The 25,741-nt window shown below is 46.1% G+C and overlaps 1 protein-coding gene across 1 annotated transcript in view; it reads left to right on the top strand.

The window, feature by feature from the left end:
- Positions 1-1,673: 1,673 nt before the first annotated feature.
- Positions 1,674-25,741, top strand: part of LOC128822750 (uncharacterized) — a 34,781-nt gene continuing 10,713 nt past the window's right edge. Inside the window, 12 exon segments of the mRNA XM_054004559.1 lie at positions 1,674-1,765; positions 2,636-2,776; positions 2,924-2,981; positions 3,913-3,953; positions 4,133-4,269; positions 4,604-4,687; positions 17,082-17,617; positions 17,619-17,770; positions 17,772-18,381; positions 18,383-18,518; positions 22,828-22,903; positions 23,822-24,055. Coding sequence (XP_053860534.1) covers positions 1,674-1,765; positions 2,636-2,776; positions 2,924-2,981; positions 3,913-3,953; positions 4,133-4,269; positions 4,604-4,687; positions 17,082-17,617; positions 17,619-17,770; positions 17,772-18,381; positions 18,383-18,518; positions 22,828-22,903; positions 23,822-24,055 — 2,297 coding nt within the window.

Raw genomic sequence — 25,741 nt, 5'->3', positions numbered from 1 at the left:
ACGGGGACCTCCATCCATGCCTGCCATCGACATCCTACCTGCCCTGTTATCCTGTCCTGCCTGCTGGGGACATGCCCTCTGCCTGGCGGGACTTGCTGCTCCTGCTTGCTAGGACATCCCGCCCTACATGCCCTGTTCTCCTGTCCTACCTGGCGGGGACATGCCCTCTGCCCGGTGGGGACATGACGTTCCTGCCTGCTTGGACATCCCACCTGCCCTGTTGTCCTGTCCTGCCTGGCAGGGACATGCCTTTTGCCTGTCGGGGACATGCTTTCTGTCTGCCAGGTACATGCCCTCTACCTTCCAGGTACATGTCACTCCTGCCTGCTAGGACACCCTGCCCTACCTGCCAGGGACATCCCACCTGCCGTCCTATCCCATCCTGCCGGCGCCAGGGACATGTCCTCTAGGACCTCCACATCCCACCTGCCCTGCTGGGGATATTCCCCTTGCCCTGATTGCCAGGGACTTACTTTGCCCATAGGGCACCTCCACACGCTGGGAGGAGGTCCTGCTTTACTTCTAAGGAGACGCCTCAGTCGCTCCTCTATTCCACTCGCTTCCCCCCGTTCCCGGTCGGCCCCTTCGCAGGAATCCGGAAACGCGGTACTAGCGGGTCCCTCTCACTTCGGGGGTCCGAGCTGCCGGCCCCCGTCTCACTCACTCACTCACTCACTCATTCGCTCGTCTCCCGGTTTTTCTTACCCATCCGATGCTCCTCTGCGTTGCTCGTCTCACGCGGATCCTAGGGTCCGAAGGTAGCCAGCAACTCCCGAGGGTCCCTCGAAGCAGATGGTCGAGCTGTCCAGCTGTCCGGGGGTCCTCTTCCGGCGTGGCTATCCCGGACGAGCCCTCAAATTGAAATGAACAGAGCTAATGCCTTTATTAATGTTCAGCTCTTTATTAAAAAGATCAGCTGGGCAGGGGGCTCAACGCAGAGCTCGCCCCCGCGGTTGTAGCTTTCCCAGGCAGCCGGAAGGAAGGCAGCGTGCAGAGTCGGTCACTGGAGTCCCGAGCAGCAGCTGTCCTTTCTCCTTTCCTTGTGGCACACCGGTGGCCCGAGAATGAGGAGGCGTGGCGTGCAGAGTCTGTTGCTGAAGTCCAGAACAACAGCTGTCCCCGCTCCTTCCGTGGTGGCAGCACCAGGGCTCTCTGTCTCTATCTCCCTGCTTCTCAGAGCCTAATATAGTCTGTTCTTTCTTAGGTGATGGCGATGGTTAAAAGCCAGTCAGGGGATGTGTTTCCCTCTTCCTCAGCTAGGGCATTTATCTAGACTCCTCTATTGTGTTCAGTTTTTGATTTATATTCATTTTTATCTCCTAAAAATACTCCCATGATCCTAAGGGGTTTTTATTTGCATGTTAGTCCCAGAATGGCAGCGTGGAGGGGTGGGAGGCCAGGTAGTTTAGAGAAAACAAACAGAGCAATTAGCTAATTAGCATTTCAATATCGGTACTTAGCTAGAGTTAGTAGTTTTCTTTTAGTGTTGTCATGGGAACTAGGAAAGCCCTGCCCGAGTCTCTGGGGAACACCTGGAAACTGTTCATAACAGGACCCAAGTCAAAAGCATGCAGAAAGGCTGTTTTAAACTTACACTTTTTTCTGCCGAAGCTGTGTCAGAAACTGCTGGGTGGTGGTCTGTTCTGTCCAACTCCTGAGGACTTTCGTCCCACATGGTGATATTCAGGTTCGTTGGACGCCTCTTCCAGATAGCTTCTTCTATAACGGAGAAGTTACCCTCAGAGGGTCGTGGCGGGCCTAGGCAGTAACGATCCACGGAGGAATGCTGCTCTCAGGAGTACCAGGATGTCCGTTCTCCCATTCGGGCTGCCACATATCACGGCTTGGAGTCCCGGGGGTCCGTCTGGCCCCCGGGGCAGCAGCTGCCGTAGGTGTCCCGGATAGCACTGTGCTGATGAGGCGCAGCCTGCCTGGGCCCCCCGGCTAGCTCCGAGCCTCTGGTTACTTTAGTGAGCACTTGTGGTGTGATTTCAGCTCTTAGTGATTTCAGCTCTTCGTGATTTCAGCTCTGTGCTCGCAACGTGCCTCGGCAGACGCAGGGAAGGAGAGAGGTGAAGGCTGTGTGGAGTTCTGCGGAGATGTCTTTATTGGCACCTTCTGCAAAAGGGTTCCAGTGACAGCTCTTCCGTCTGAACTGGGCAATGGTATGGGTTTATATAGGGTATTGGGGGATCAGGATTTGTCCTATGGCTGAGGTCGAGGAGAATACGACCTATAGCCTTACAGAGAGATAACAGGGGTCTGAGTGCAGAAGAGGGACAGCTCTGGTCCACTCATCATGACTCTGCATTTCTTATCTTAGGTTAGTGACCGCCATGGAGGCCTTTCAGGGCCTCTGACTGCTACATGCCATCATCCTTCACTATATGGATGATGTGCTTGTGTGTGCCCCCAATGACTCTATACTCCAACACACGCTTGACCTAGTGGTTGAGATTTTAACCTCTGCTGGATTTCAATTGCAGAACGACAAAGTTCAAAGGATGCCACCTTGGAAACACCTGGGTCTGGAGATCGCTGCAAGGGCCATTGTCCCGCAGAAATTGGAGATCAATTGCAACCCCAGAACACTAGCGGACCTCCACTCTTTGTGTGGGTCTTTGAATTGGATAAGGCCCTGGCTAGGCCTCACGAATGAGGACCTAGACCCCCTCTTCAATGTACTGAAGGGGGAGAGGGAGCTGGCCTCCCCCAGGGAACTGACCCCACAGGCAAAGACAGCAATCGAAAAGGTACAGAAGGCCTTGTCAGAGAGGTAGGCACATCGGTGTGATCCAAACGTGCCTTTCCAATTCATTGTTCTAGGAAAGCTGCCACATTTACATGGGTTGATTTTCCAATGGATCGAGGGGCAGAAGGATCCACTCTTGATCATAGAGTGGGTTTTCCTCTTGCACCAAAGAGCCAAGACCATCACTAAGCCACAAGAGCTGATAGCAAAGCTGATTCGGAAGGCCAGGGTGAGATTGTGCGAATTAGCAGGGTGTGACTTTACATGTACTCCCCTCCCAGTCAGGCTTTCTGAGGAGGGAAGGAACTCTCCTGAGAGACTGACCAAAGGGATGTTTGAGCATTTGCTCCAGAGCAGCGCCAGTCTCCAATTATCTCTGGACAGCTACAGGGGACAAATATCAGTCCATGCCCCATCTCACAAGTTGTTCAACGAGGAATTCCACCTTATTCCTCTAGAGAAAAGGAGTCGGAGACCACTCAATGCTCTCACAGTGGGAGAGCAGGCCGTGCTCAAAGAAATAGAGAATGAACATCTCTTCAGATTGCTCTCAAGGCTGATTTATTTAATCTCTCACCTAGAGCATCCATTATTTGTGATGCATGTGAGGTCACACACTGATTTGCCAGGTGAGATTGCAGAGGGGAATCGCAAAGCAGACTCCCTTGCTGCTCCAGTCAAAAAAGCACGTCTCCCTGACATCTTCCAACAGGCAAAGCTGAGTCACCAGCATTACCATCAGAATGTGCCAGGTCTGATCCGACAGTTCCAGCTAACACGGAGTCAGGCTCGAGCCATTGTGGGCAACTGTCCCAGTTGCCAGCTCCAGGCTGTGCCATCGATGGGCATGGGGGTAAACCCCCGGGACCTTGGCAGCTGTGAGGTGTGGCAGACAGGCATCACACACATTCAAAGTTTTGGTCGCCTTGAATGCATTCATGTAAGCGTGGACACGTTCTCAGGTGCAGTGTATGCCTCTGCTCATATAGGACAAAAGGCTGCACATGCCAAACAGCACCTAATGCAGGCATTTTCAGTATTGGGGGTTCCAAAAACGATTAAAACGGATAATGGCCCAGCGTATGCATCCAAGGAGTTTCTGGAATTTCTCCAGCAGTGGGGAGTGGAACATAAGACTGGCATTGCCCACTCCCCCACAGGTCAAGCCATGGTCGAGCGTGCACACCAGACACTCGAACAGGTATTGAAAAGACAGAGCAGTTCAGCTCCGTGGATGTCTCCACGGGAGAAGCTCTGCAAAGCTATGTTTACCATCAATTTTCTGAATTGTTCATTTGAAAACATGAGTCCACCAGTTGTACGTCACTTTAACAGTGGCAATCAGTTCAAATTGTCTCAGCGTCCACCGGTCTTGATTAGGGATCCAGAAACTTGGGAAACCAAGGGTCCCTATGAGCTCATGACCTGGCGTCGTGGCTACGCGTGTGTAGCTACTCCCTCAGGCCCTCGGTGGATTCCCCAGAAGTGGGTGAAACCTTTTGTCCCCAAGAATCCAGGTCAGACAGAAGGGGATGAGAAGCAAGTAGCTGATGCTTCAGAGAGAAGACACCGCCGAATGGAAGAAGGAGAATTTTCCTAAGTGTGAATTCCTTCTGGCAGAAACAGAGACTTTAACATGTTCTCAAAATGTTTGTTTTTCCCTTTTAAAGAAAACCTACCTTCCACTCAGCCCTGTGATGAACCCCATCCAAGTTGTCATCAGAGAACAGTTCAAGGGCTGGGGATTCACGGGGTGGTGGACATCTATTGTTAGATCAATTCTGTTACTTCTTGTTATTCTGTTCCTTGTAACCTTGGCGTTCGGGATCCTGTGTCACTTGATTTTCAAAGCTATCAAGGGTCTCACACCTTCTACCTCAGAAGTCAACCACATAGAGTTGGCAAACCTGAGGAGATATGACTATGCCGCCAACCGTAGGTGGTGGGAAACCCATACTCAGGGTTAAATTGAGCCCAGTGAATTCCTGTAACCTTGTTAAACAAAAAAGGGGGAGGTGTTACAGTGCGCTCGGGCTATACTTTCCTCCGTTTCGGGGACCCCTGTGACTGGAATCAGATAAACAGGGTCCCTTCCTTCCTGCTCCCCTGGGGTTGGCGGAGAGCCAGAAAGCCCTTCCTGTCCAGAGCCTAGATAAGGCCATGACCCTTCCTGTTTGCTTTTTTTCCCCCTCCATCTCATGGATTAAACAAGCTTGGAGAACCACATCGGGAATTGGAGCCTCTTTTGTACCTGTGCCCATCTCCTTATGTGCCTTCCCTCAAGGCCTCGTATATCTGGGCTGGCCTGGTGATTCGGGGGGCTGAGAGGGTAGGCTCGTGATTAATGTAGTTCCTAAAACTATTTTAGTACTTGCACGCGTGATCAATTGTTTAACACAGCTTAAAACAATGCACAAAATCACTATAATAATTAGTATATAAACCACACTGTCCTGGTTGCAGAGGGGGGTGGAGCTTAGCACTGTGTGGGCATGACTAATTTGTTTTCCTATACCACTCTCATCATTGCTGGGGGGGCATGGTTTTGGGAAGAAAAGTGGGTGCACCCTCGGAAGTGGGCACCAGTTCTGCTTCGCTGTCCAAGAGGAAGGTTGTCTGGATCAGTCCTGTGGCCTCCATCCTCTCCCACTGCTGTCCATCCCCTCCTCATCCCTTCGAGCTGTGGCACTAAGGAGTGGTACTGAAAAAAAGCAGCAAAACAGGAAATTGAGGTGGTGCTGAACAACAGCGCTGGCGGGGAGTCTGCCATGGGAAATGGAGCGGCAGGGGTAACCCCAAGTCAAGATGAGCTGAAGGGAACCCAGCCGAGCTGAGCTGAGCCAAAAGGAGCACAGCCGAGCGATATAAAAGCAACAGAGCTGTGCTGGACCAACCCTCAGCACAGTGGAACAGTAGAAGCAGCGTGAGTCAGATAACCTAGTTTTCAGGGAGTTCATCCCTCACTGTTTTTCACTGTCTCAGGCTTGGGGGCAAGAAACGTTAGCCCCAGGAGCCCCTCACCATCTTGCCTTTGTTCCCGGTGTCCACATGGCATGGCATGTGGGAATGGTCACCATCTTGTCTTTGTCTGGGGAAGCCATGTGGACATGACCTATGGGGAATGTCCACCATCTTGTTTTTGGTCCTGGCAGCCACAAGGAACTAAGTCAAGGTGGTGAACATCTTTTTATGGGTAAAAACCCTTCTCTTTTTGTATACTTTTATTATTAATATTGCTGTTGGTACTGTGCATTTCTTATTCCATTGACTGTTTTTGCTTTCAGTAAATTATCTCAACCCATAGTCTCTGCTTTTGTCCCTCCCTTACCTGAATGGGTGGGGGAAGGGGAATGGCTTATTTGGAGTTTAATTTCCAGCTGGTGTTAAACCATCACACACACCTTGAAGTAGGCTACAAAGCCAGCCTTTTAAGGACAATCCAAAACATTGCAAGAGTTTATTTAACCATCCACCTTCTATTGCAGTCCTTAAAGCTCTACTAGATTTAACTACTTGTTTGATGTTACCCAATTGCTAGTCTAAATCCTAAGTTACATTATGTATGTGTACACAACAGTTTTTATTGGTTAAAGTATCCACATATGTGGATATTCTCAGTTCAGTCAGAGAGAAAAAGAGAAAGATTTCTGCCAGGCTAAGCCTGGGAAAAAGTCCGAGAGGAATGCAAACAATCTATTATCTTGCTTTCCGTTCATATTGTTTATAGATATGTTCTACCACACTGACCTAAGTCCAGTGTACCAATCAGGTGAAATGTTTTTACTTTAAGACCAATGGAATTAATGTTCATGATGTTCTCTGTAAAAGAGAGAAGTGCTTTTGAATAAATGCTCATTTTGCCTTCTGAAATCATGCGAGTCTTTTCGCCTGTCCCTGGCTCAACAGCATCACACATACTCCATGTTTATGCACTAACAGGTCAAAAGCCAATCTGTTTTGCAAAGTCATTTTTGATGTGGCCTGAGGTTGTATATTTAGGTCTTGCAGTCCCACTTTTGTGGCTTTGGATAAGGCCACTTGTCCTGTTAAATTATCTAACCAAATAATATTTTGTGATTATCTAATTTTGGGGCTAAATATTACTTCTAGTACCAAAGCTACAATGGTCCCAGTAGAGAGGTGTCTCCATTTGTCAGTATTATCCTGGTTTAGTTTTTCCTGTAATTGTTTCTCTAAGGGCCATTTTCTCCATAATGGACAGTGTGTTAACATTCCCAAGGTGTATTGTTTCATCCTTCCTGCCATTGGCAGGTGGGTTGTCCATGTTCCATCTTCATTTAACCATATGGTATGGCCCATAGATGATAGCTTATCCTCATTGCACCTAAATCTTTTATCAGTTATTGTATTTTTCCAAGTGTACATTGACATCCTTCTTGTGAGTCCTGGGCTACTGGTCCTATAGTTTGTATATTGCTATCCACAGGGGAACAATAATATGTTTTGGAACAACTTTGGTTACTATGTAATGGTTAGCTTGAAAAACACCATGAACTTGGCTGCATATATTTCCATATGCCTTCCTCAGGACCTTTCCAGACCTTTGGGACATTGAATCCTCAAGGGAAATATTTGCAGTCTTTTACAGATACTTTCAATTTCGATAACGGTAATGGTTACTGTTACATTATTAGTGTTGTAGATTCTCCCAAAAGACTGGATTAATTGAAGAATAAGGTTTCATATTACTAATTTGAATACAAGACAAAAGGTAACAAAAGAATACCAATCCTCTTTGTATTTCAATTTTAAAGGAATCCCTTAATTCTATCTAATGAAAGGTTAACATTGACAATAATATTGGTTGAAATTAACCATTACAATTAAAAATGCTACTACCCCTTGAGAGCACTTTAGTTTTACAAAAAGAAGGCCCCTTTTTCCAAGTATATTTCATGGAGTTTGTCACAGGAAGAGTGGAAGCTTCAGACAAGCCCTGCCTTAGCCTCAAATTTAGGCAACAGTTTAAGTTTAAGGAATCACTCTGGCCCACAAGTTCTAATGATGGCAAATCAGATCTATTTATAAAAATTAATTAGTCGTGGGGACAGGACATTTTCATGCTCATTATCCCAATCGTGGTTTCTGTTCCCTGTTCTCAGTTTGTTTTGTCTTCCTTCCCCCCCCCGGCTCGCTGCTGGCTTGCTGCTTGGCTTGCTTGCTGCTTTTGCTTGCTGCTGGCTGCCTGCTTTGCTGGCTGCCTGCTTTGCTGGCTCTGTTTTCCTCTCTTTTTTCTTTGCTTTTCGCTTGCTTGCTTTTTTGCCATTTTTTTCCTTTTTCCCCGGTTTCCGTTGTTCCCTTCCCCCCCCCCCCCCCCCCGAAGATATCGGACCTACTCTGGGCAGGAGCTCCCCCGGGGCCTGCGAAAGAAGCTTCGTACCCTCTGCGGCGAAGAGAGATACAACTCAACCCCCTTGGACTGGTGAAAACATCTGTGGTCATCTCGGGCTATTTCTCTTGTGCTGGGGAGTGTTTTTTGTTGTTCCTTAATAAACAAGTTTTTTCCACTTCCCCTCTGAAGAAATTCCTCCCGAACCCGGTGGTGGGGGGAAGTTGCGGAGGGTTTGGTTTCCTATAAGGGGCTCCTTTGGGGATGTTTTCCCCTAATTTGTCCTAAACCAGGACAAATAATTTGGTGGCCCGTACGGGGATCGAACCCGCGACCTTGGCGTTATCAGCACTTGGAGGGAACCTCCAAGACATATGCCCAAGGAAAGAAGGATAACCAGGCATAGAGGGGCCCTGCCTCTAGCCAGGTAGAGGCATGGGAAAACCGTATCTTCTGGACGGTGTGGATCCGATGGCCTGGCGCATCAGAGCCACAAGAATATGACGCTTTAGTGGATACTGGTGCACAGTGTATGCTAATACCATCGGGATATGTGGGGGCAGAGCCTGTTTCCATTGCTGGTGTGACAGGGGGATCACAACAACTGACCCTGGTGGAAGCTGAGGTGAGCCTGACTGGGAAGGAGTGGAAGAAACATCCCATTGTGACCGGCCCAGGGGCTCCGTGTATTCTGGGCATAGACTTCCTCCGGAACGGCTATTACAAAGACCCGAAGGGACTCAGGTGGGCCTTTGGAATTGCTGCTGTAGAGGCAGAGAACATTAAGCAATTAAACACCTTGCCTGGACTGACAGAAAACCCATCTGCAGTAGGGCTCCTAAGGGTGGAAGAGCAACGAGTGCCAATTGCGACCTCGACAGTGCATCGCCGGCAGTATAGAATGAATCGAGATGCCGTGATCCCCATCCACAAACTGATTCGTGAGCTGGAGAGCCAAGGGGTGGTTAGCAAAACCCACTCGCCCTTCAACAGCCCTATTTGGCCTGTGCGTAAATCTGAAGGAGAATGGAGATTGACTGTGGACTACCGAGCATTGAATGAAGTGACTCCACCACTGAGCTCTGCTGTGCCGGACATGCTGGAACTCCAGTACGAGCTGGAGTCCAAGGCAGCACAGTGGTACGCCACTATTGACATTGCTAATGTGTTTTTCTCCATTCCTCTGGCAGCAGAATGCAGGCCTCAGTTTGCCTTTACGTGGAAGGGAGTGCAATACACCTGGAATCGACTGCCCCAGGGGTGGAAGCACAGTCCTACCATCTGCCATGGACTGATCCAGGCTGCACTAGAAAAGGGTGAGGCTCCAGAACATTTACAGTATATCGATGATATTATTGTGTGGGGGAAAACGGCAGCAGAAGTGTTTGAGAAAGGAGAGAAAATAATCCAGATTCTCCTGAAAGCCGGTTTTGCCATCAAGAGGAGCAAAGTCAAGGGACCTGCTCGAGAGATCCAGTTCCTGGGAGTGAAGTGGCAGATGGGCGGCGTCAGATTCCTACAGATGTCATCAACAAGATCACAGCTATGTCCCCACCAACCAACAAGAAGGAGACGCAAGCTTTCTTAGGCGCCATAGGCTTTTGGAGAATGCACATTCCTGAGTACAGTCAGATCGTGAGCCCTCTTTACCTGGTCACCCGCAAGAAGAACAATTTCCATTGGGGCCCTGAGCAGCAACAAGCTTTTGCCCAGATTAAGCAGGAAATTGCTCATGCAGTAGCCCTTGGCCCAGTCAGGACGGGACCAGAGGTCAAGAATGTGCTCTACTCTGCAGCCAGGAACCATGGTCTGTCCTGGAGCCTTTGGCAGAAAGTGCCTGATGAGACTCGAGGCCGACCGCTAGGATTTTGGAGTCGGAGCTACAGAGGGTCTGAAGCCAACTACACCCCAACAGAGAAGGAAATTTTGGCTGCCTACGAAGGAGTCCAAGCTGCCTCAGAGGTGATTGGTACAGAAGCGCAACTCCTCCTGGCACCCCGACTACCGGTGCTGGGGTGGATGTTCAGAGGAAAGGTTCCTACTACCCACCATGCCACCAGTGCTACATGGAGCAAGTGGATTGCCCTCATCACGCAGTGCGCCCGTATTGGTAAACTGAATCGCCCTGGGATTTTGGAAGTGATTACAAATTGGCCTGAAGGTGAAAACTTTGGTGTCACAGATGAAGAACAAGAACCAGTGACACGGGCTGAAGAGGCTCCACCCTACAACCAATTGCCAGCAGAGGAAACACGCTATGCTCTTTTCACTGACGGTTCCTGTCGCGTCGTAGGAATGAATCGGAAGTGGAAAGCAGCTGTATGGAGCCCCACACGACAGGTCGCAGAGGCCACTGAAGGAGAAGGTGGATCAAGTCAACTTGCTGAACTCAAAGCCGTTCAACTGGCCCTAGACATTGCAGAAAGGGAGAAGTGGCCAAAGCTCTACCTCTACACTGATTCATGGATGGTAGCCAATGCTCTGTGGGGATGGCTGGAGAGATGGAAAGGGGCTAACTGGCAGCGTCGAGGAAAACCAATTTGGGCTGCTGAAGAATGGAAAGACATTGCTACCCGGGTAGAGAAACTACCTGTGAAGGTTCGCCATGTAGATGCTCATGTCCTCAAGAGTAGAGCTAATGAAGAGCAGCAAAACAATCAGCAGGTAGATCAGGCTGCAAAGATAGGGGTGTCAAAGATAGATTTAGATTGGCAACACAAGGGGGAGTTGTTCCTAGCGCGATGGGCCCATGATGCCTCAGGCCATCAGGGTAGAGATGCCACCTATAAGTGGGCACGAGACCGAGGGGTGGATTTAACCATGGACAGTATTTCTCAGGTTATCCATGATTGTGAGACGTGTGCTGCCATCAAACAGGCCAAGCGAGTGAAGCCCCTATGGTATGGGGGACGGTGGTCCAAGTACAAGTACGGGGAGGCCTGGCATATTGACTACATCACACTGCCGCAGACACGCCAAGGCAAGCGCTACGTGCTCACAATGGTGGAAGCCACCACAGGATGGTTGGAAACCTACCCTGTGTCTCATGCTACCGCCCGTAACACCATCTTGGGCCTTGAAAAGCAGGTCCTTTGGAGGCATGGTACCCCTGAGAGGATTGAGTCAGACAATGGGACTCATTTTAAGAACAGCCTTATCAACTCCTGGGCTAGGGAACATGGCATTGAGTGGGTGTACCATATCCCCTACCATGCACCAGCTGCAGGCAAGGTGGAGAGGTACAATGGACTGTTAAAAACCACCTTGAAAGCATTGGGTGGGGGATCTTTCAAAAACTGGGAGCAGCATTTGGCACAGGCCACCTGGTTAGTTAACACCCGAGGTTCCACCAATCGAGCAGGTCCTGCCCAGTCTGAGTCCCTGAATATAGTAGACGGAGATAAAGTCCCAGTGGCACATATCAGAGATTTGTTAGGGAGGACAGTGTGGATCAATTCTGCCTCGAGTACAGACAAACCCATTCGTGGGATTGTCTTTGCTCAGGGACCAGGTTGTACATGGTGGATAATGCAGAAAGATGGAAGAACACGATGTGTACCTCAGGGAGACCTGATTGTGGGGTGAGACTCATATGCAAACATCTCAATTTGCTGGATGTTACTGCCATTGTTTGTACATTAAACCACACAGACATGGGACAGAAGGAAATGTGTAAATGTCGAAAGTCAGAGCAAGTAAGAATGGAAGGGAATGTGTAAGTGTGGAAGGTTTGAGCAGGGGGGAAGGAAGTTCAGTAACATGTTCACGATATGGGATAAGGGGTGGAATGTCGTGGGGACAGGATATTTTCATGCTCATTATCCCAATCGTGGTTTCTGTTCCCTGTTCTCAGTTTGTTTTGTCTTCCTTCCCCCCCCCCCCGGCTCGCTGCTGGCTTGCTGCTTGGCTTGCTTGCTACTTTTGCTTGCTGCTGGCTGCCTGCTTTGCTGGCTCTGTTTTCCTCTCTTTTTTCTTTGCTTTTCGCTTGCTTGCTTTTTTGCCATTTTTTTCCTTTTTCCCCGGTTTCCGTTGTTCCCTTCCCCCCCCCCCCCCCCCCCGCCCCGAAGATATCGGACCTACTCTGGGCAGGAGCTCCCCCAGGGCCTGCGAAAGAAGCTTCGTACCCTCTGCGGCGAAGAGAGATACAACTCAACCCCCTTGGACTGGTGAAAACATCTGTGGTCATCTCGGGCTATTTCTCTTGTGCTGGGGAGTGTTTTTTGTTGTTCCTTAATAAACAAGTTTTTTCCACTTCCCCTCTGAAGAAATTCCTCCCGAACCCGGTGGTGGGGGGAAGTTGCGGAGGGTTTGGTTTCCTATAAGGGGCTCCTTTGGGGATGTTTTCCCCTAATTTGTCCTAAACCAGGACATTTATTAATCGGACAAGAGATAAAAGAGGAAAGCTCTTAATCAGAATTACTTTCTACACAGTATAAAACTAAAGAACTACAGGTAGATTACAGCATAACATAAAACAGTGCATGATATCAAGGTGCCTATATTAAAGCTAGCAAAAGAAATGGTATTGATTAGGAGTCAATTGTAACTTACCACTGAAATTATGATAATGTATGGATTCCTTCACTTAACCTCTGGAGGAGTAACTGTGAGGCAGGTGTCCCTACTCATAGGAGAAACTCCACACATTTCCAGGAAAATGCATAGAAAAATTCTGCTTTGTGAAAGCTTGCTGTGGCTTTTATAGTTTGTAAAGTGAGTGGCTGTCAGTCAGAAATCCAGCTCATCTTCCAGATCTTACTTCAACAGTAAGTAATTTATTGGCAGTTGGGAGATGACAGACCAGTGTTAATCCCATGGCAGCAAATAACTCAAGACAGCTTGTCCTGCTTGAGTTATCTGACCGGTTAACAAACAACAGAGAAACTCTTAAGGGGGGGGGGGGGGGGTGTGTGTGAGATGCCCTACTACATTTCACCCCTTGACTACAGTCTATCACTTTACATCATGAAGTTGTCACCAAATCTCTGAAAAATTGGAATAAGACTCCTTAACACTAACGTGGTCTTAAAGAGGGCATCACTTATTCAGGCCTCAGGTTGCACATGGGATACTCCTAACCTTACATGGACCCATGATTTTACAAGAGTGTTGCTTATATACAGTTGCTACATGTATATTATAATTTACCCATTACCATAAAACCAACCTTGAGTTCCCAGATTCAGTCCTTGTTTTGCATATTACTACATTCTTGAGCCAGATGTCTTCTTATCTTCCAAATGTCTTTGCTGGGAAAGCAGTTTTTGCATACCTTGTTTCTCTGCTAAAAGTTCACAGGCACAGTAAAAATTTAATTAACCCTTTTGGTATTAATTTCCCCCTTTGAAACTTTTCAAATTCCTTAATGTAATTTGATAAGTTTCAACCTGATTTCTCTCTATAGTTGCATACATTCTTCTGAGGTCATGATTGATTGGTCTACAAACACAACTAACAGCAAGACCGATAATTACTATAATAATTATAACAATTATAATTACAATTATGGTGGTTTCCAGTATTCCAGCCAGCCATTCTCTCAGGGACCATCCTCCTATTCCCTGAATAATTTTATTGAACTAATTAGTTTCAGAGGCCTTTTGGATAGCCTTGCTATCTTCAGCAACTTGCTGCATTTTGTTAAGTTGTTTTTGGTTCTCTATCCAATTTCAAATACCTACAAACCCTTTGTTGGCTAGTAATAGATCTAAGGCCAGTCTGTTTTGAACACTCCTTACCTTTCTCCTCCCCCCAAAATAGTTATATTATCCCTTGGCAAGAATATAATTTCCTTGTTGCCTTCATCTCTCCTTCTCATGAAAATAGTGGGTGATATTTGCCTTTGCTATTGCATTAGTCAGATTATCATATTGAATCACCGTGGACAGATTTATAGGGATAATTCCCCAATGTTGTGTGCTTCATACTAATCAACAAGGAAGGCCTTGTTGATGATGTGAAGTTTGGGGGCAGCCTTGGCTGTAGTGACCATGAGATTGTGGAGTTCAGTGTTGAATGAAGAGATAGGACAGTGTAGTGGTTTTGGTTCACCAACTTTAGTTTTCCCAGCCAATGCACCAATTAATGTGGTGGTCTAGCACAGGCCAAATGTCCATGTACCCTACAGAATTATCCACTCATTTCCTGCTGTGAGATAGGATTAGGAGGAAGGCAAAGCAGGCCCAAAACTTTAAAAGGGTATAAAGAAAAGTTTATTAACAGTAACTAAAAGAAAGAATAAGAATGAGAACAAAACCTTCAGAACACTTCTCCTCCCCCTACAACCTTTTCTTTCCCACTAACCATGTACAGAAACAATTCAGTCAATTTATCACCTCTGGAATAGTCTTTTTTCAGTTCACTTAGGGAGAGAAGTCCCTCTTGTTATGGTACGGAGACTTCTCCACAAGACAACAGTTGTCTCGTGGCTTTTAATTTCCACAAATAGGAGCCACCCGGGAAACCTGCAATGGTGAAGTCCCTTCCATCTTATCACAGCTTTTCCCACAGCTCCATTTATGGGCCGTGTCAACTTATGGGGTACTATTTTAAAGATGAGTTATTCAAGAGCAAAGGTTCTCTTTATCTATCTCTGAGATCATCTCTGAGAACAGAGGTCTTCTTCTTTCCCTGAAGGCAAAGGGTCTTCATCACTCTTCTCTCTCTCTCTGTTCAAACTTTTCATGGGATCACTGTGGGTTCTTTGCTTGTTTTTTCTACCTCTGTCGAGGTCGGGATTGAAGGTACTTGAGACGGTGTTTCATGTTTGGACTCAGGTGTTTATTATTTCTTATCAGTGAAACAGCCTCACAGCCGTGAGTTCTGCAGTCTTCCATTAGCAAGGCACAAAATGGCTATTTCTTGTTACAAAGTCTTTTAAGGCTAAACTATCCAATTAAGAAATGACACCTAGACTATTTTCCCTTTTAACCCAATAACTGATCCCTCAAAGCCTGCAGTGCGGACTTTTCTGTCCAATTACAAAACATCACCCAAACCTATGAAGAAGAAGGAAGAAGAAAGTGAAGAAGAACAACCTGCCTCCACCCTAAAACCTCCATCTTGCTTCATATTTATTTCTATATTCTAAAATCCCAAACTCTTAAGTTTTCCACCCTGTGATATTACACACTTCTAACCAACTACACACTCGTAATCCCAGTACTATTAATCAATTTTGGAAGTCTTCTCTACAACCTCAGGTCAAATGCAGTGCTCTCTTGCAAGTCTGTGCCTTTCAGCACAGAAAGTTTAAAATTCTTAGCATCCAGGATTCCAACAGATCACAGCTACTTCAACATCTGCTTGCTTTAGCTTTGCTCATATCAATCTGAACACTTAATCTCCCCATACTTTCATGTGTTACAGGGAAAGAGTCTGATGTATCAATTACATTCTTCTCCACAGCTTCACAAGAGGATTTCAGCTTAAGGCATCTCCTCATCCCTCCCATCTGGGACTTGACTTTCTCTTCACTGAGCTTGGTGTCTTCATGTTGTTCCTTTACATGTCTGCACTCTGTCCTTTTCTCTCACTTGAGGGAGGATTGAAGCACTGAAAGAGTTAATATTTTGCCAGGGACTTGCAGATAGTCATGTGATCCCTGCTGGGTGGTGGCCAGAGCACTCATGGTGAGGGCTCTTCAAGCCATGCTGGGGCTATGTCAGAATCTCAGGGGGCCCACGCCAGAATGGCAGCTGCCGCTCTGGCCACATGGCTGTTTTCTGGCCCCCTGCTGTGTTCCATTCCAGCTGTGGGGCTGCTTTCTTTGCAGGCTGCAGAGCCACCTCTGGGTTTTACTGGCAGCTGCGCTAGGGAAAGGGCTAGGATCTCAGCAGCCAGGCTTGGACTCAGTGGCCGATGGCCTCCCCTTCCCCTGCCCTGCAGCTGCTAGGGCCTGGCCTGGCCGGGGCAGGGCCCAGTGGGCTCCCCAGGAAGAGGCCCTGTGCCATTCATAGTCTCTGGACAGAGCGACATAATTCTGTCTCTCATGAGAAGCACAGAGAGAAGAAGAGAAAACAATATTTATCTCTGCTCCTTTGTTTTCCCCATGTGGAATTTGGTATGGAGATTGTTTACCTGAAGTGATTGCTTGATTGGATTCTGGTGAAGGTTGTTTGGGTTCAATGACCAATTGGATCCAGCTGTGTCTCGGACTCTCAGCAGAGAAGTCACGAATTGTTAGTTGATAGGTAAGTAAGAAGTATGTATGTAGAATACGATAGTCTCTCTTTAAATAGTATATTAATGTAATATAGTATAGTTTTACTAAAGCTATCCTTCAGCCTTCTGATCTGGAGCCAGACATCATCATTTCTTCCCTGAGTCGGGGTTGCCCTTTTTTACAATAGGGCCCGGCCCACATCAGGGGTCATCCAGCCTGGCCCGGCCAAGACGGAGGCCAGGCCAGCCTATGTTACCTGCTTTCACACTGGAAGGAAAAGAGACCCTTCAGGGCTTTTTCGTCTTTAACATGTGTATTCACAGAGGTGTGTACAGTTTTCTTAGTAGCTCAACATGTTGTCAATTCGCAAAGCTAATTACTGATTGGTCTTTTTGTCAGACACGGAAGAAACTGCTAGCAGCTTCTCTTAGAAAGTCACTTCCGTGAGTGCCTCCAATATAAAACCATCACAGACAGCAAGCAAAATTATGACCATGGAGTTCATGTGAGCTAACTTCGGACTCTTTTGGGATATTCTTGGAAGAATTCCATGGGAGCAGGCCCTGCAGGGAAGAGGGGTCTGAGAAAGTTGGTCAATGTTCAAGGCTCACTTTCTCCAGGCTAAAGAATGATGCATCTCAATGAGAAAGAAGTTGGGACAAGGGTGTAAGCAAACTTTGTGGATGAATAAAGAACTCCTGTCATTGCTCAAGTATAGGCAAAAAAATCACAGGAAATGGAAGCAAGGTCAGGCCACTTGGAGTGAATATAGGGAGGGGATCAGGATAAGTAGAAATGAGACTAGAAAGGCCAAGGACCATCAAAGGCCAAGGCCCATCTAGAATTAAGTCTGGCCAAGGATATAAAGGATAACAAAAAGGGCTCTTTCAAATACATAAATAACAAAAGGAAAGCAAAGGACAATGTGGGTCCATTAGTAAATGGAGAGAGAACCCTGATAACAGAGGATGCAAAGAAGGCAGAGGTATTGAATGCCTTCTTTGCATTGGCCTTCACTGATAAGACCACCCCTAAGGGATCTCTGACCCAGGAGACCAGGGTAAAGGAATGTTGGAAGGAAGACCTTCCCTTGGTCAAGGAGGATTGGGTCAGAGAACACCTAAACAAACTCAACATCCACAAATCCATGGGCCTTGACAGAATGCATCCACTACTGCTGAGAGAGCTGACAGACATCATAGCTAGGCCTTTCACGATCATCTTTGAGAGGTCATGGAGATCAGGAGAGGTGCCTGAGGACTGGAAGAAAGCAAATGTCACTCCAGTCTTCAAAAAGGGAAAGGAGGACCCAGGGAGCTACTGGACAGTCAGCCTCACCTCAATCCCTGATAAAGGTGATGGAGTGCCTTGTTCTGGAGGCTACTTCTATCCACACGGAAGACAAGAAGATGATCAGGAGTAGTCAGCATGGGTTCACTAAAGGTGAGTCATGTTTGACCAACCTGATTGCCTTCTATGAAGAAACAACTACCTGGATGGATGAGAGCAGTGGATATTGTCTACCTTGACTTCATCAAGGCTTTCAACACTGTCTCTCATGAAATCCTCATAGGCAAACTTAAGAAGTGTGTGTTGGATGAGTGGACAGTGAGGTGGATTGAGAACAGGCTGAGTGGCAGATCCCAGAGGATTGTAATCAGTGGTACAGGGTCTAGTTGTAGGCCTGTCACTAGTGATGTCCCCCAGGGTTCTATACTGGGCCCAGTATTGTTTAACTTGTTCATCTATGACTTTGATGAGGGAATAGAGCACCTCCTCAGCAAGTTCACTGATGATACAAAACTGAGAGGAGTGGCCAATACCCCAGAGTGCTGTGCAGTCCTTCCAAAGGACCTTGATAGGTTGGAGAGATGGGCAGAGAAGAACTGTCTGAAATTCAACAAGGGCAAATGCAGGGTCCTGCACCTGTGGTAGAATAACCCCATGCACCAGTACAGCCTGGGGACTGACCAGCTGGAAAGCAGCTCTGCAGAGAAGGACGTAGGTGTCCTGGTGGACAACAAGCTGTTCATGAGTCAGCAGTGTGCCTTTGTGGCCAAGAAGGACAATGGAATCCTGGGCTGCATTAGGAAGAGCATTGCCAGCAGGTCTAGGGGGAATGATCCTGCCCCTCTACTCAGCCCCGGTGAGGGTACATCTGGAGTATTGTGTCCAGTTCTGGGCTCCTCAGTACAAGAGAGATATGGAGTTCCTGGACCGGGTCCAACGGAGGGCTACTAAGTGCATCAAGGGTCTGGAACATCTCTCTTACAGGAGTGTGGCAGGACATCCCCCTACCACAAGAGCTTATCTGAAGCTGGTGCGATGGCTCTGGACATTCTTTCCCCCATGTGAAGTGTTGAGATAACCCAGGCCAGCTCTCTGGTGCCAGAAGTACAAACTCCCAATAAACAACTGGGCTGAAAACAGATGTGGGGAGATAAGCTGGAAATTCCTGACTGAGAGACACTTTACTAAATATAAAAGCTACACAAAATTCCATCAAGGTAAAAGCCTCCTACACATACCCTGGAAATGTGCAGGAGACTTCTCCCATGTGTTCAGATGTGAATTCTGCAGATGCTTTCCCAGGGAATTGAGAGAAAGAATTCTATGTGTACTCCATCACCCATTTGATGGTAAATTACATTGAATCCTAATCTATACTATTTCTTTGCTAGCTGTAATGTAGGTAACTCTATTGTGCACTGTATGTTATTTACTAGTAGTGTTTCTTTTGTTTATCCTGTGTAGTAAGTAATCTGTTTAAAGTCTTACGTCTGTTTTTCCTTGTGTCTATTCAATAAATAATTTATTTTGTAATAGACCTAATCAGCCCTTCTTAAGAACTTGCGAGCGAGAGCGATCTGGGGTGTGGGCTACCCCAAACAGAGCTACTACCAGAAATCTGAGTCAAAGGCAGGACTTGTTTAAGGTCTCTATTTGTAACAGAATGGCTGAGAGAGCTGGGCCTGTTCAGACTCAAGAATAGGTGGCACAAGACAGATGATGGACTTTGGACCTGGTTAGCATAAGAGATTCGACAATCAGGAGGCCTTGGCAAGAACAAACAGATTTGAAGATTGCAAGAAGATTCAATCAGACTGGCTTACCAGAAAAAGAAAATTACATCAAGATTTCTGCAAGCAAGAGATGTTGTAAAATGTATGTTTGTTTATGTGATGATTAACCCAATCATTGTGATAAAACATTATTAGTCTTCCTAAAATGGTATATAAGCATATGTAGCCCACAGTAAAATCGGACTCTTTGACCATCTCAAAGTCTTCCCTGTCTCTCCAATGGCTAATAGCTGAGAAGGGACATGATTAATAGGTATAAATATCTAAAGGGTGGGTGTCAAGAGGAAGAAGCTAGGCTCTTCTCAATGGTTCCAACCAATAGAAAAAGAGGCAACAGGCAGAAACTAATGCACAGGAAGTTCCACCTGAATATGAGGAAGAACTTCTTTACTTTGTGGGTAACCACTGTGAAAAACATGTTCACTCTCCTGTGAAAATTTAAAAAGTTTAATAAAGTGTGGGAACCCAGGACATCCCTCTGGCTGCCCTGGATGTCTCGAGACCATGGCAGGGGGCTCGGAGACCTTGGCACAAAGTCAAAAACACCTATGGCTTTGATTTTAGCCTGTGGAAAAAAACTGCCAACTTTGTGTGAAGATTTACAGGTCACAAGAGTTTGAGTTACTGTAACACATGGTGAAAAAGTAGAATGTTGGGATTTTTTAGAATGGGGTTCAGGAGGCAAGATGGAGGAATTTGGGCGTGTCTTGTCCTTCTTCTCGTCCTCCATCTTTCACTGTGATGGTGACACTTTTCATTGGTTTAGAGACATACTGTCTAACAGAGGTGATAGGTATTGGGAATTAATTGTAAATAAAGTACACGTAGTTCATAGTATAAAATGTAAACACCACCCAGAGGGCAGACAGATTGCCACGATCCGACTTGCTAGACAGAGCTTAGCAGGTCAGAGAAAGAATGTTATAGACAAGAGAAAATAAACACCCTTGAGAAGCAAAACCAACACATCTGGACTTCTTTAGCTGCGGGGCTGGGAGGAAAAGACTTTTTATGATCTTGGGGTCATCTTGATCCCGGGGGTCATCTTGAACCCCAAGAATAAAGGACAATAGGAGACAAGGACAGTAAAGCAAAAGTTATTATGGCATCTTGGCACTCAGCCAAGACCACACTGTTATCTTCGAGGCTACCCCTTAAATACCTTTTTCCTTACATCAGCCTGTTGCATATTCATAGACTCTTATGCATAGTAAGCTTTTTCACCAAACTAGTTTACATGTTCCAAGAACTGTTTAGCATATCTTCTTATTGGGTCCACCTTTTCAGAGCATGCATATTCCTTGGTTGTGGTTTTAGTCCATTCTTATAATCTCCAGTTTTAGGACCTTGGACCACACTGTCTTCAGACGGTGAGTGCTGATAGTTGGCATATCTGTAGCAGGTGTCCTCTACCTATGTTCATTGGATGTTATCCCATCCAAGCAGGCATTTTAATACAAGCATACTTGTATCAAGTATTTCACTACTATGTCTTAGCTTAATTAACAAAAGAAATAAAAACATTATTTTTACAACAAAGTTACTTTAACACTACACATATAAAATCCATTTTAATATTATAATATGTATCTATAACAATCCCCAATCTTATTCTTCATAAATCATTTGGCTTGAGCAATATTTCTTATCCACTTGCATACTTTGGACTATGCTGGTAATTAGTCAAATAAAACAGGGGATGAAACAAGGAAGAAAAATCAAACCAGTTGTAACACATAAAAGGAAGAAGCTTAATTTCTTCCACCATTCTATCCCAAATACATTACCCCACCAGCTACTTTTTAACATTGTTTCCTAATTTTGGACCAGTACCTGGGTTATTTTTCTGATAGCTTTTGCTTTTTCCAGGATGACATCCCCATTGTCATCTATTTTCAACAATCTGATATATTAAACTTTCCACAAACACTCCTTTCTTTAGCCAATAAATAGTCTAAAGCAAACCTATTCTGATACACTACAGTTTTTGTTTGGCTTTGGTGGCTTGATATTAATTCCAATGCCTGAGCAGCTTTGTTTGCTATCATCTCTATAACTGCTTGGAGTCTTATAATACAATTCAGCATATAATTTGGGGTTGATACAGAGTTAGATTGCTGTGCTGGCTTTACCTTTTTGTTTACTAATCGTTCTTTTACTGAATCTTGGACTATATCCCTAAGGTCAAATGTGAAACTGAATTGTGGTGAAAAATCAAGACCCCACAATTCCAATATAGATTTGTAGGGAACGGTATGTTTTTTACTACAGCGCTGGGCGCACGCAGGGATTTCCCTTCAAAGGGCGTACGCACCCCTGAGAACTCCCTATCCTTTTTTATTACTCTTGCTAATTTACATATTCATAGAATTTCACAATAGGTTCATGCATATTCATTCTACTGATTTTGCGTTACACTTACAGCTATTTACACTTGTACTCAGTTTTTGTCAGAAAGTACAGAAAGAACTCCTGGGTCACTCTGCGCTGTCTGTTTCAAGGTCCGAGGAGTCTTTCTTATCTCTTATCTCTTTAGCTTGGAAATTTGCATTCTTTTTCCTTAGCTGGGGCAGTTTTGCTAGTGCTGCAGTTACCAGACTAAACAGCATATTTTACTTATGTTAGCAAGCTCAAAGCGGCACATTTCACCTAAATCCAAATGGATTTTCTACCCCGTTAAATTTTTACTCTGTTTCAAAACAAATCCATCTCTCTCCTTTTAGACATTCAATTCCCAGTCTATTACTACTTTTTCCTAAGTTTCTTGCAATCCAATATTTTTCCCCATTTTGCTTACAGGTACTTAATTTGGATGGGTTATAACAGTGGCTGTTGACATGGGTGTGTATAACAAAAAAGGAACTTTGGTTTCTTTCCATGTAATGCTTTCGATAGCATTTGTGACATGATCTTGCTGGTATCCCAAAAGGGAAAAGACAACAAATGAGTGACAGAAACAGGAACAACAGAGGTCTGGTATGACTTATACCCCCACCCTCCCTGCCAATGGGGTTGCAACCCATAGCAGGTGTATATAATCTTATCTTTGGTGAGTACAGCAGCCAGTCCAGGCTTGTCCTCTATATCCTTGTCACTTCCTTTTCACTAATTTCTAGGCAAATAGTTTTTGACACTCCTTAACCGTAGTTTCCCACCATTCCTCAGGTATCTCCCATTCAACAGACATTCATCATTCCCATCCACAAAGCAAAGTTACTATTTCAGTTGTTTTGAGTTTTATGTAGACAGGGGATAGATTTGGTACTCAACACTTCCTGCAATGAGAGTGTCAATTTTGTGAACTACAATACCAATTTTTCCCACAATTTAAACATTTGCATATAACCCGGCTAGCGTGTCCAGTACTGGGACGAATCAAACAAAGTATACAGTATGGCACTGATGGAAACTGTAATTCCCCCTCTTTGTATAAGTCACAGGCTAAGGCCAGAATATGAGACTTCTCTGACTGAAACAGTCCTGATCCTCCTGTTTGAAGTGGAAGTATTCCTCCCCAAGGAGGTGTCGGAGGCATCTCAGGACTTGTCCAGGCGGTACTTGAAACCACTGATATAAGCTTGGCCTTATTTCCCAATTAGGTGTGATTCTTTGTACATTCCTTGGATTATTTGGGTCTTCCCAAGCCATTACCACCCAGTCCCCATTTGAGAGTCAATTTGGTATCACCTGGTTTAGGTGTGATAGTCCATTCTTCAGGTTCCTTCACAAATCCTTTGATTTTGCTGGCATGAATCCATCCTCTTTCCCTGGTTCGGATTGCTGTCCCAGTAGTACCTGAAAAAGACTTCTGAATAGCACAGGGACAGTGACAAAAGGAAGACAATACTACATCAGCATTCCCCAAAACATTCTGGGTTTAGCAAACAGCTTTTTCCACAGCTGCCTCTTCTTGTACCGAGCTGTGCTAACAGCTGCAGAGGCAAATTCTTCTTTCTGTGAGCCACAATTAGTTAAACAAGAAAGGCCAGGCGGATCTTGACACGAGATGAATCACATCTATTGCTTTTTACCCTCTGGGCAATATTTAACTGTTTTAGCCTCACAGACCCATTCCTCTAACAGTTTCCCAGAACAAAAGCTTCCCCTCCTAACAGCAAGAAAAAAAGAAAAGAAAGAAAAAAGGAATCCCTCGTTAAGAAAGCAAAAAATAACTTTGCAAGGTTTGGAGAACTAGCGAGAGATTAAGGCTATCTCTGCCTTGGTCTTATTGCTCGTGCTGGCTCCTCTCCCTCTCTTCACAGCGGCACTTTGAATCCTGTCCCTCGCCCCTCCCCCGCTGCTGCTACTGCACCGCAGCTCCTCGGCAAGGGTGGACCCTGTCCTAGCAGCTCACTCCGAGAGCGGGGGGGAGGGGAAGTCTCAGACAGCCATCTGCATGGGGACCCTGGGGGCGTGCCTCGCCTCCCTTTCACCCTCTCTCTCTCACTCCCTCGACCCACTTACTGGGGCAGAGGCCGCTGCCCCAGACTTGGGACACTGGCAGGCTGGGAGTCACCCCTGGTAGCTCCGCCACTGAGTCAGCCCACTCCTCAGCAGCAAACCCGCACGATCCGTGCCCAGCACCACCGCCAGGCCGGCAAGCGCATCCGGCAACCCCTCGCCCTCTGGGACCCTGGAACAACTAAGCCAGCTCCCAACCCCCAGTGGCACCCCATGCAAACCATGTCTTGCGCCGCCTCCACCAGGTGGGCGAACACTGGAAGTTGCCACACCAGGTCACCCTCATAAATCAGGCCCTGCCGCAGCCCCTGAGAACTTGCCGCTTGCTCGAGAGTGGCCAAACACCTCCTAAACTTGACAACCCCCATCCTGGCATCCCCAGGTGCTCCTGACATTCTTTTTCTTTAGTAAGCATCTGGACAAACGATCAACATATATTCTTTTCCCTTCAAGGAGGGCTTGTTCTGCTAGATCTTCCCGAACCGCAGTTTGGCACTGAACAACCTCCAAACAACCATGTGTTAAGGCACCTCCCTCCTCTTCATACTGTGAGAAATGACTGCTGACTTTAAATTTTAAAAGGTTTATTCAACCTTAACAAAAAAATACAACAAAAGGACTAAATAAGGAAAAACAGCACTGGAAGCCTGCCCCCCCCCCCCCCCATGGCTGCCTGCCACATGGCTGGCTCATCTTCAAGATGGATGCTTCACCTTTTATATCTCTAGCCACTCCTAGAGCCTTGTCAGTCAACTCCTTCGTTGCTGTTCAGTGGTGGAGGTCACTTTCTTACATTCTGATTGGAGGTCAGGTGCTGCCATAGTAACAAGCCAACCTTCCTAAATGGCTGGATTACCAAGACCATCCCATGATAACAAATACGGGGGGTGGGGGGGGAACACACATTGCAGTAACATAGCTATACATTTATAAAACTTCTTTTAACATACATATAATGTTCACTCCTTAATTGTGAGAGCCATCCATCTCATTACTCATCTATAACAATACAAAAATTGATCTGGATTCAAATTCCTGTTCACCTCCAGCACCAAGTTATCATTATTCCACATTCCAACATCCTAGAGTCTGTTAACCACATTATTTTTTTTTTCTCTGATTTAACACACTTTGGACAGCATGAGGTGTACACACAAGTAGTTTATCTCTAAAAGTAAGTCCACGGCCGTTTCTTCTTCTGGTACAACTCCCATTTCCAGTTGCATCTGCAAGTGTCTCCCCAGCAAGCTGATGCCTGCCCCAGGAACGAAGACATCTATCCCTATGCTGGTCTCTCCTCTAATTACTACATCTTCAATGACAGGGATTTTAAACCTTTCTCCTTCTGCCCCTGCTACTTCCACCATGTCACCACCCATATCACATCTCCCTGGAATCCCCATGACACAAGTTCTCTCCTCCCCAGAAACAACCACAAATTCCAATATTTCAGTAAGAGCCTGAGACGAGAGATGTGGGACTCCAGGCGGCTCTTCAAAATGCTGTTTATTGTATATTACAGCAGTCCCAGGTCATGGGTGACAGAGGCACACATACAGCTGTCAGCTACAGCTGTAGACAAGCCTGAAGACACTTTAGTTTTGGTTACATTGCATTATATACTTTGCTGAGCATCTTAATACATAAGAACCAATCTATACCTTTACTTTTACCTATAGCCTATCATAACTACTATCATTACCATATTATGGTTAATACTATCCAATCACATGAGTTAGTATGTTACAGTTTAAGCTTAAAGTTGTTTTCCAGTTTTCTTACAGAGGAAAATTCTCAGACCTTTTTTCTACTTGCCACATTGACACGTCTTTTTTGCCTGTGGTATCTTTCTGCTTGGTAAAAACATCTTTTTGTTTGTGGTCAGCTTATCCTTTGCTCTAAGTCATAAAATCTCTTTCCAACTCGACATA

The sequence above is a fragment of the Vidua macroura genome, assembly GCF_024509145.1.
Source record: "Vidua macroura isolate BioBank_ID:100142 chromosome W unlocalized genomic scaffold, ASM2450914v1 whyW_random_scaffold_48, whole genome shotgun sequence".
NCBI classification, from domain to species: domain Eukaryota; kingdom Metazoa; phylum Chordata; class Aves; order Passeriformes; family Viduidae; genus Vidua; species Vidua macroura.
This window is presented reverse-complemented; position numbering and strand designations above follow the sequence as displayed.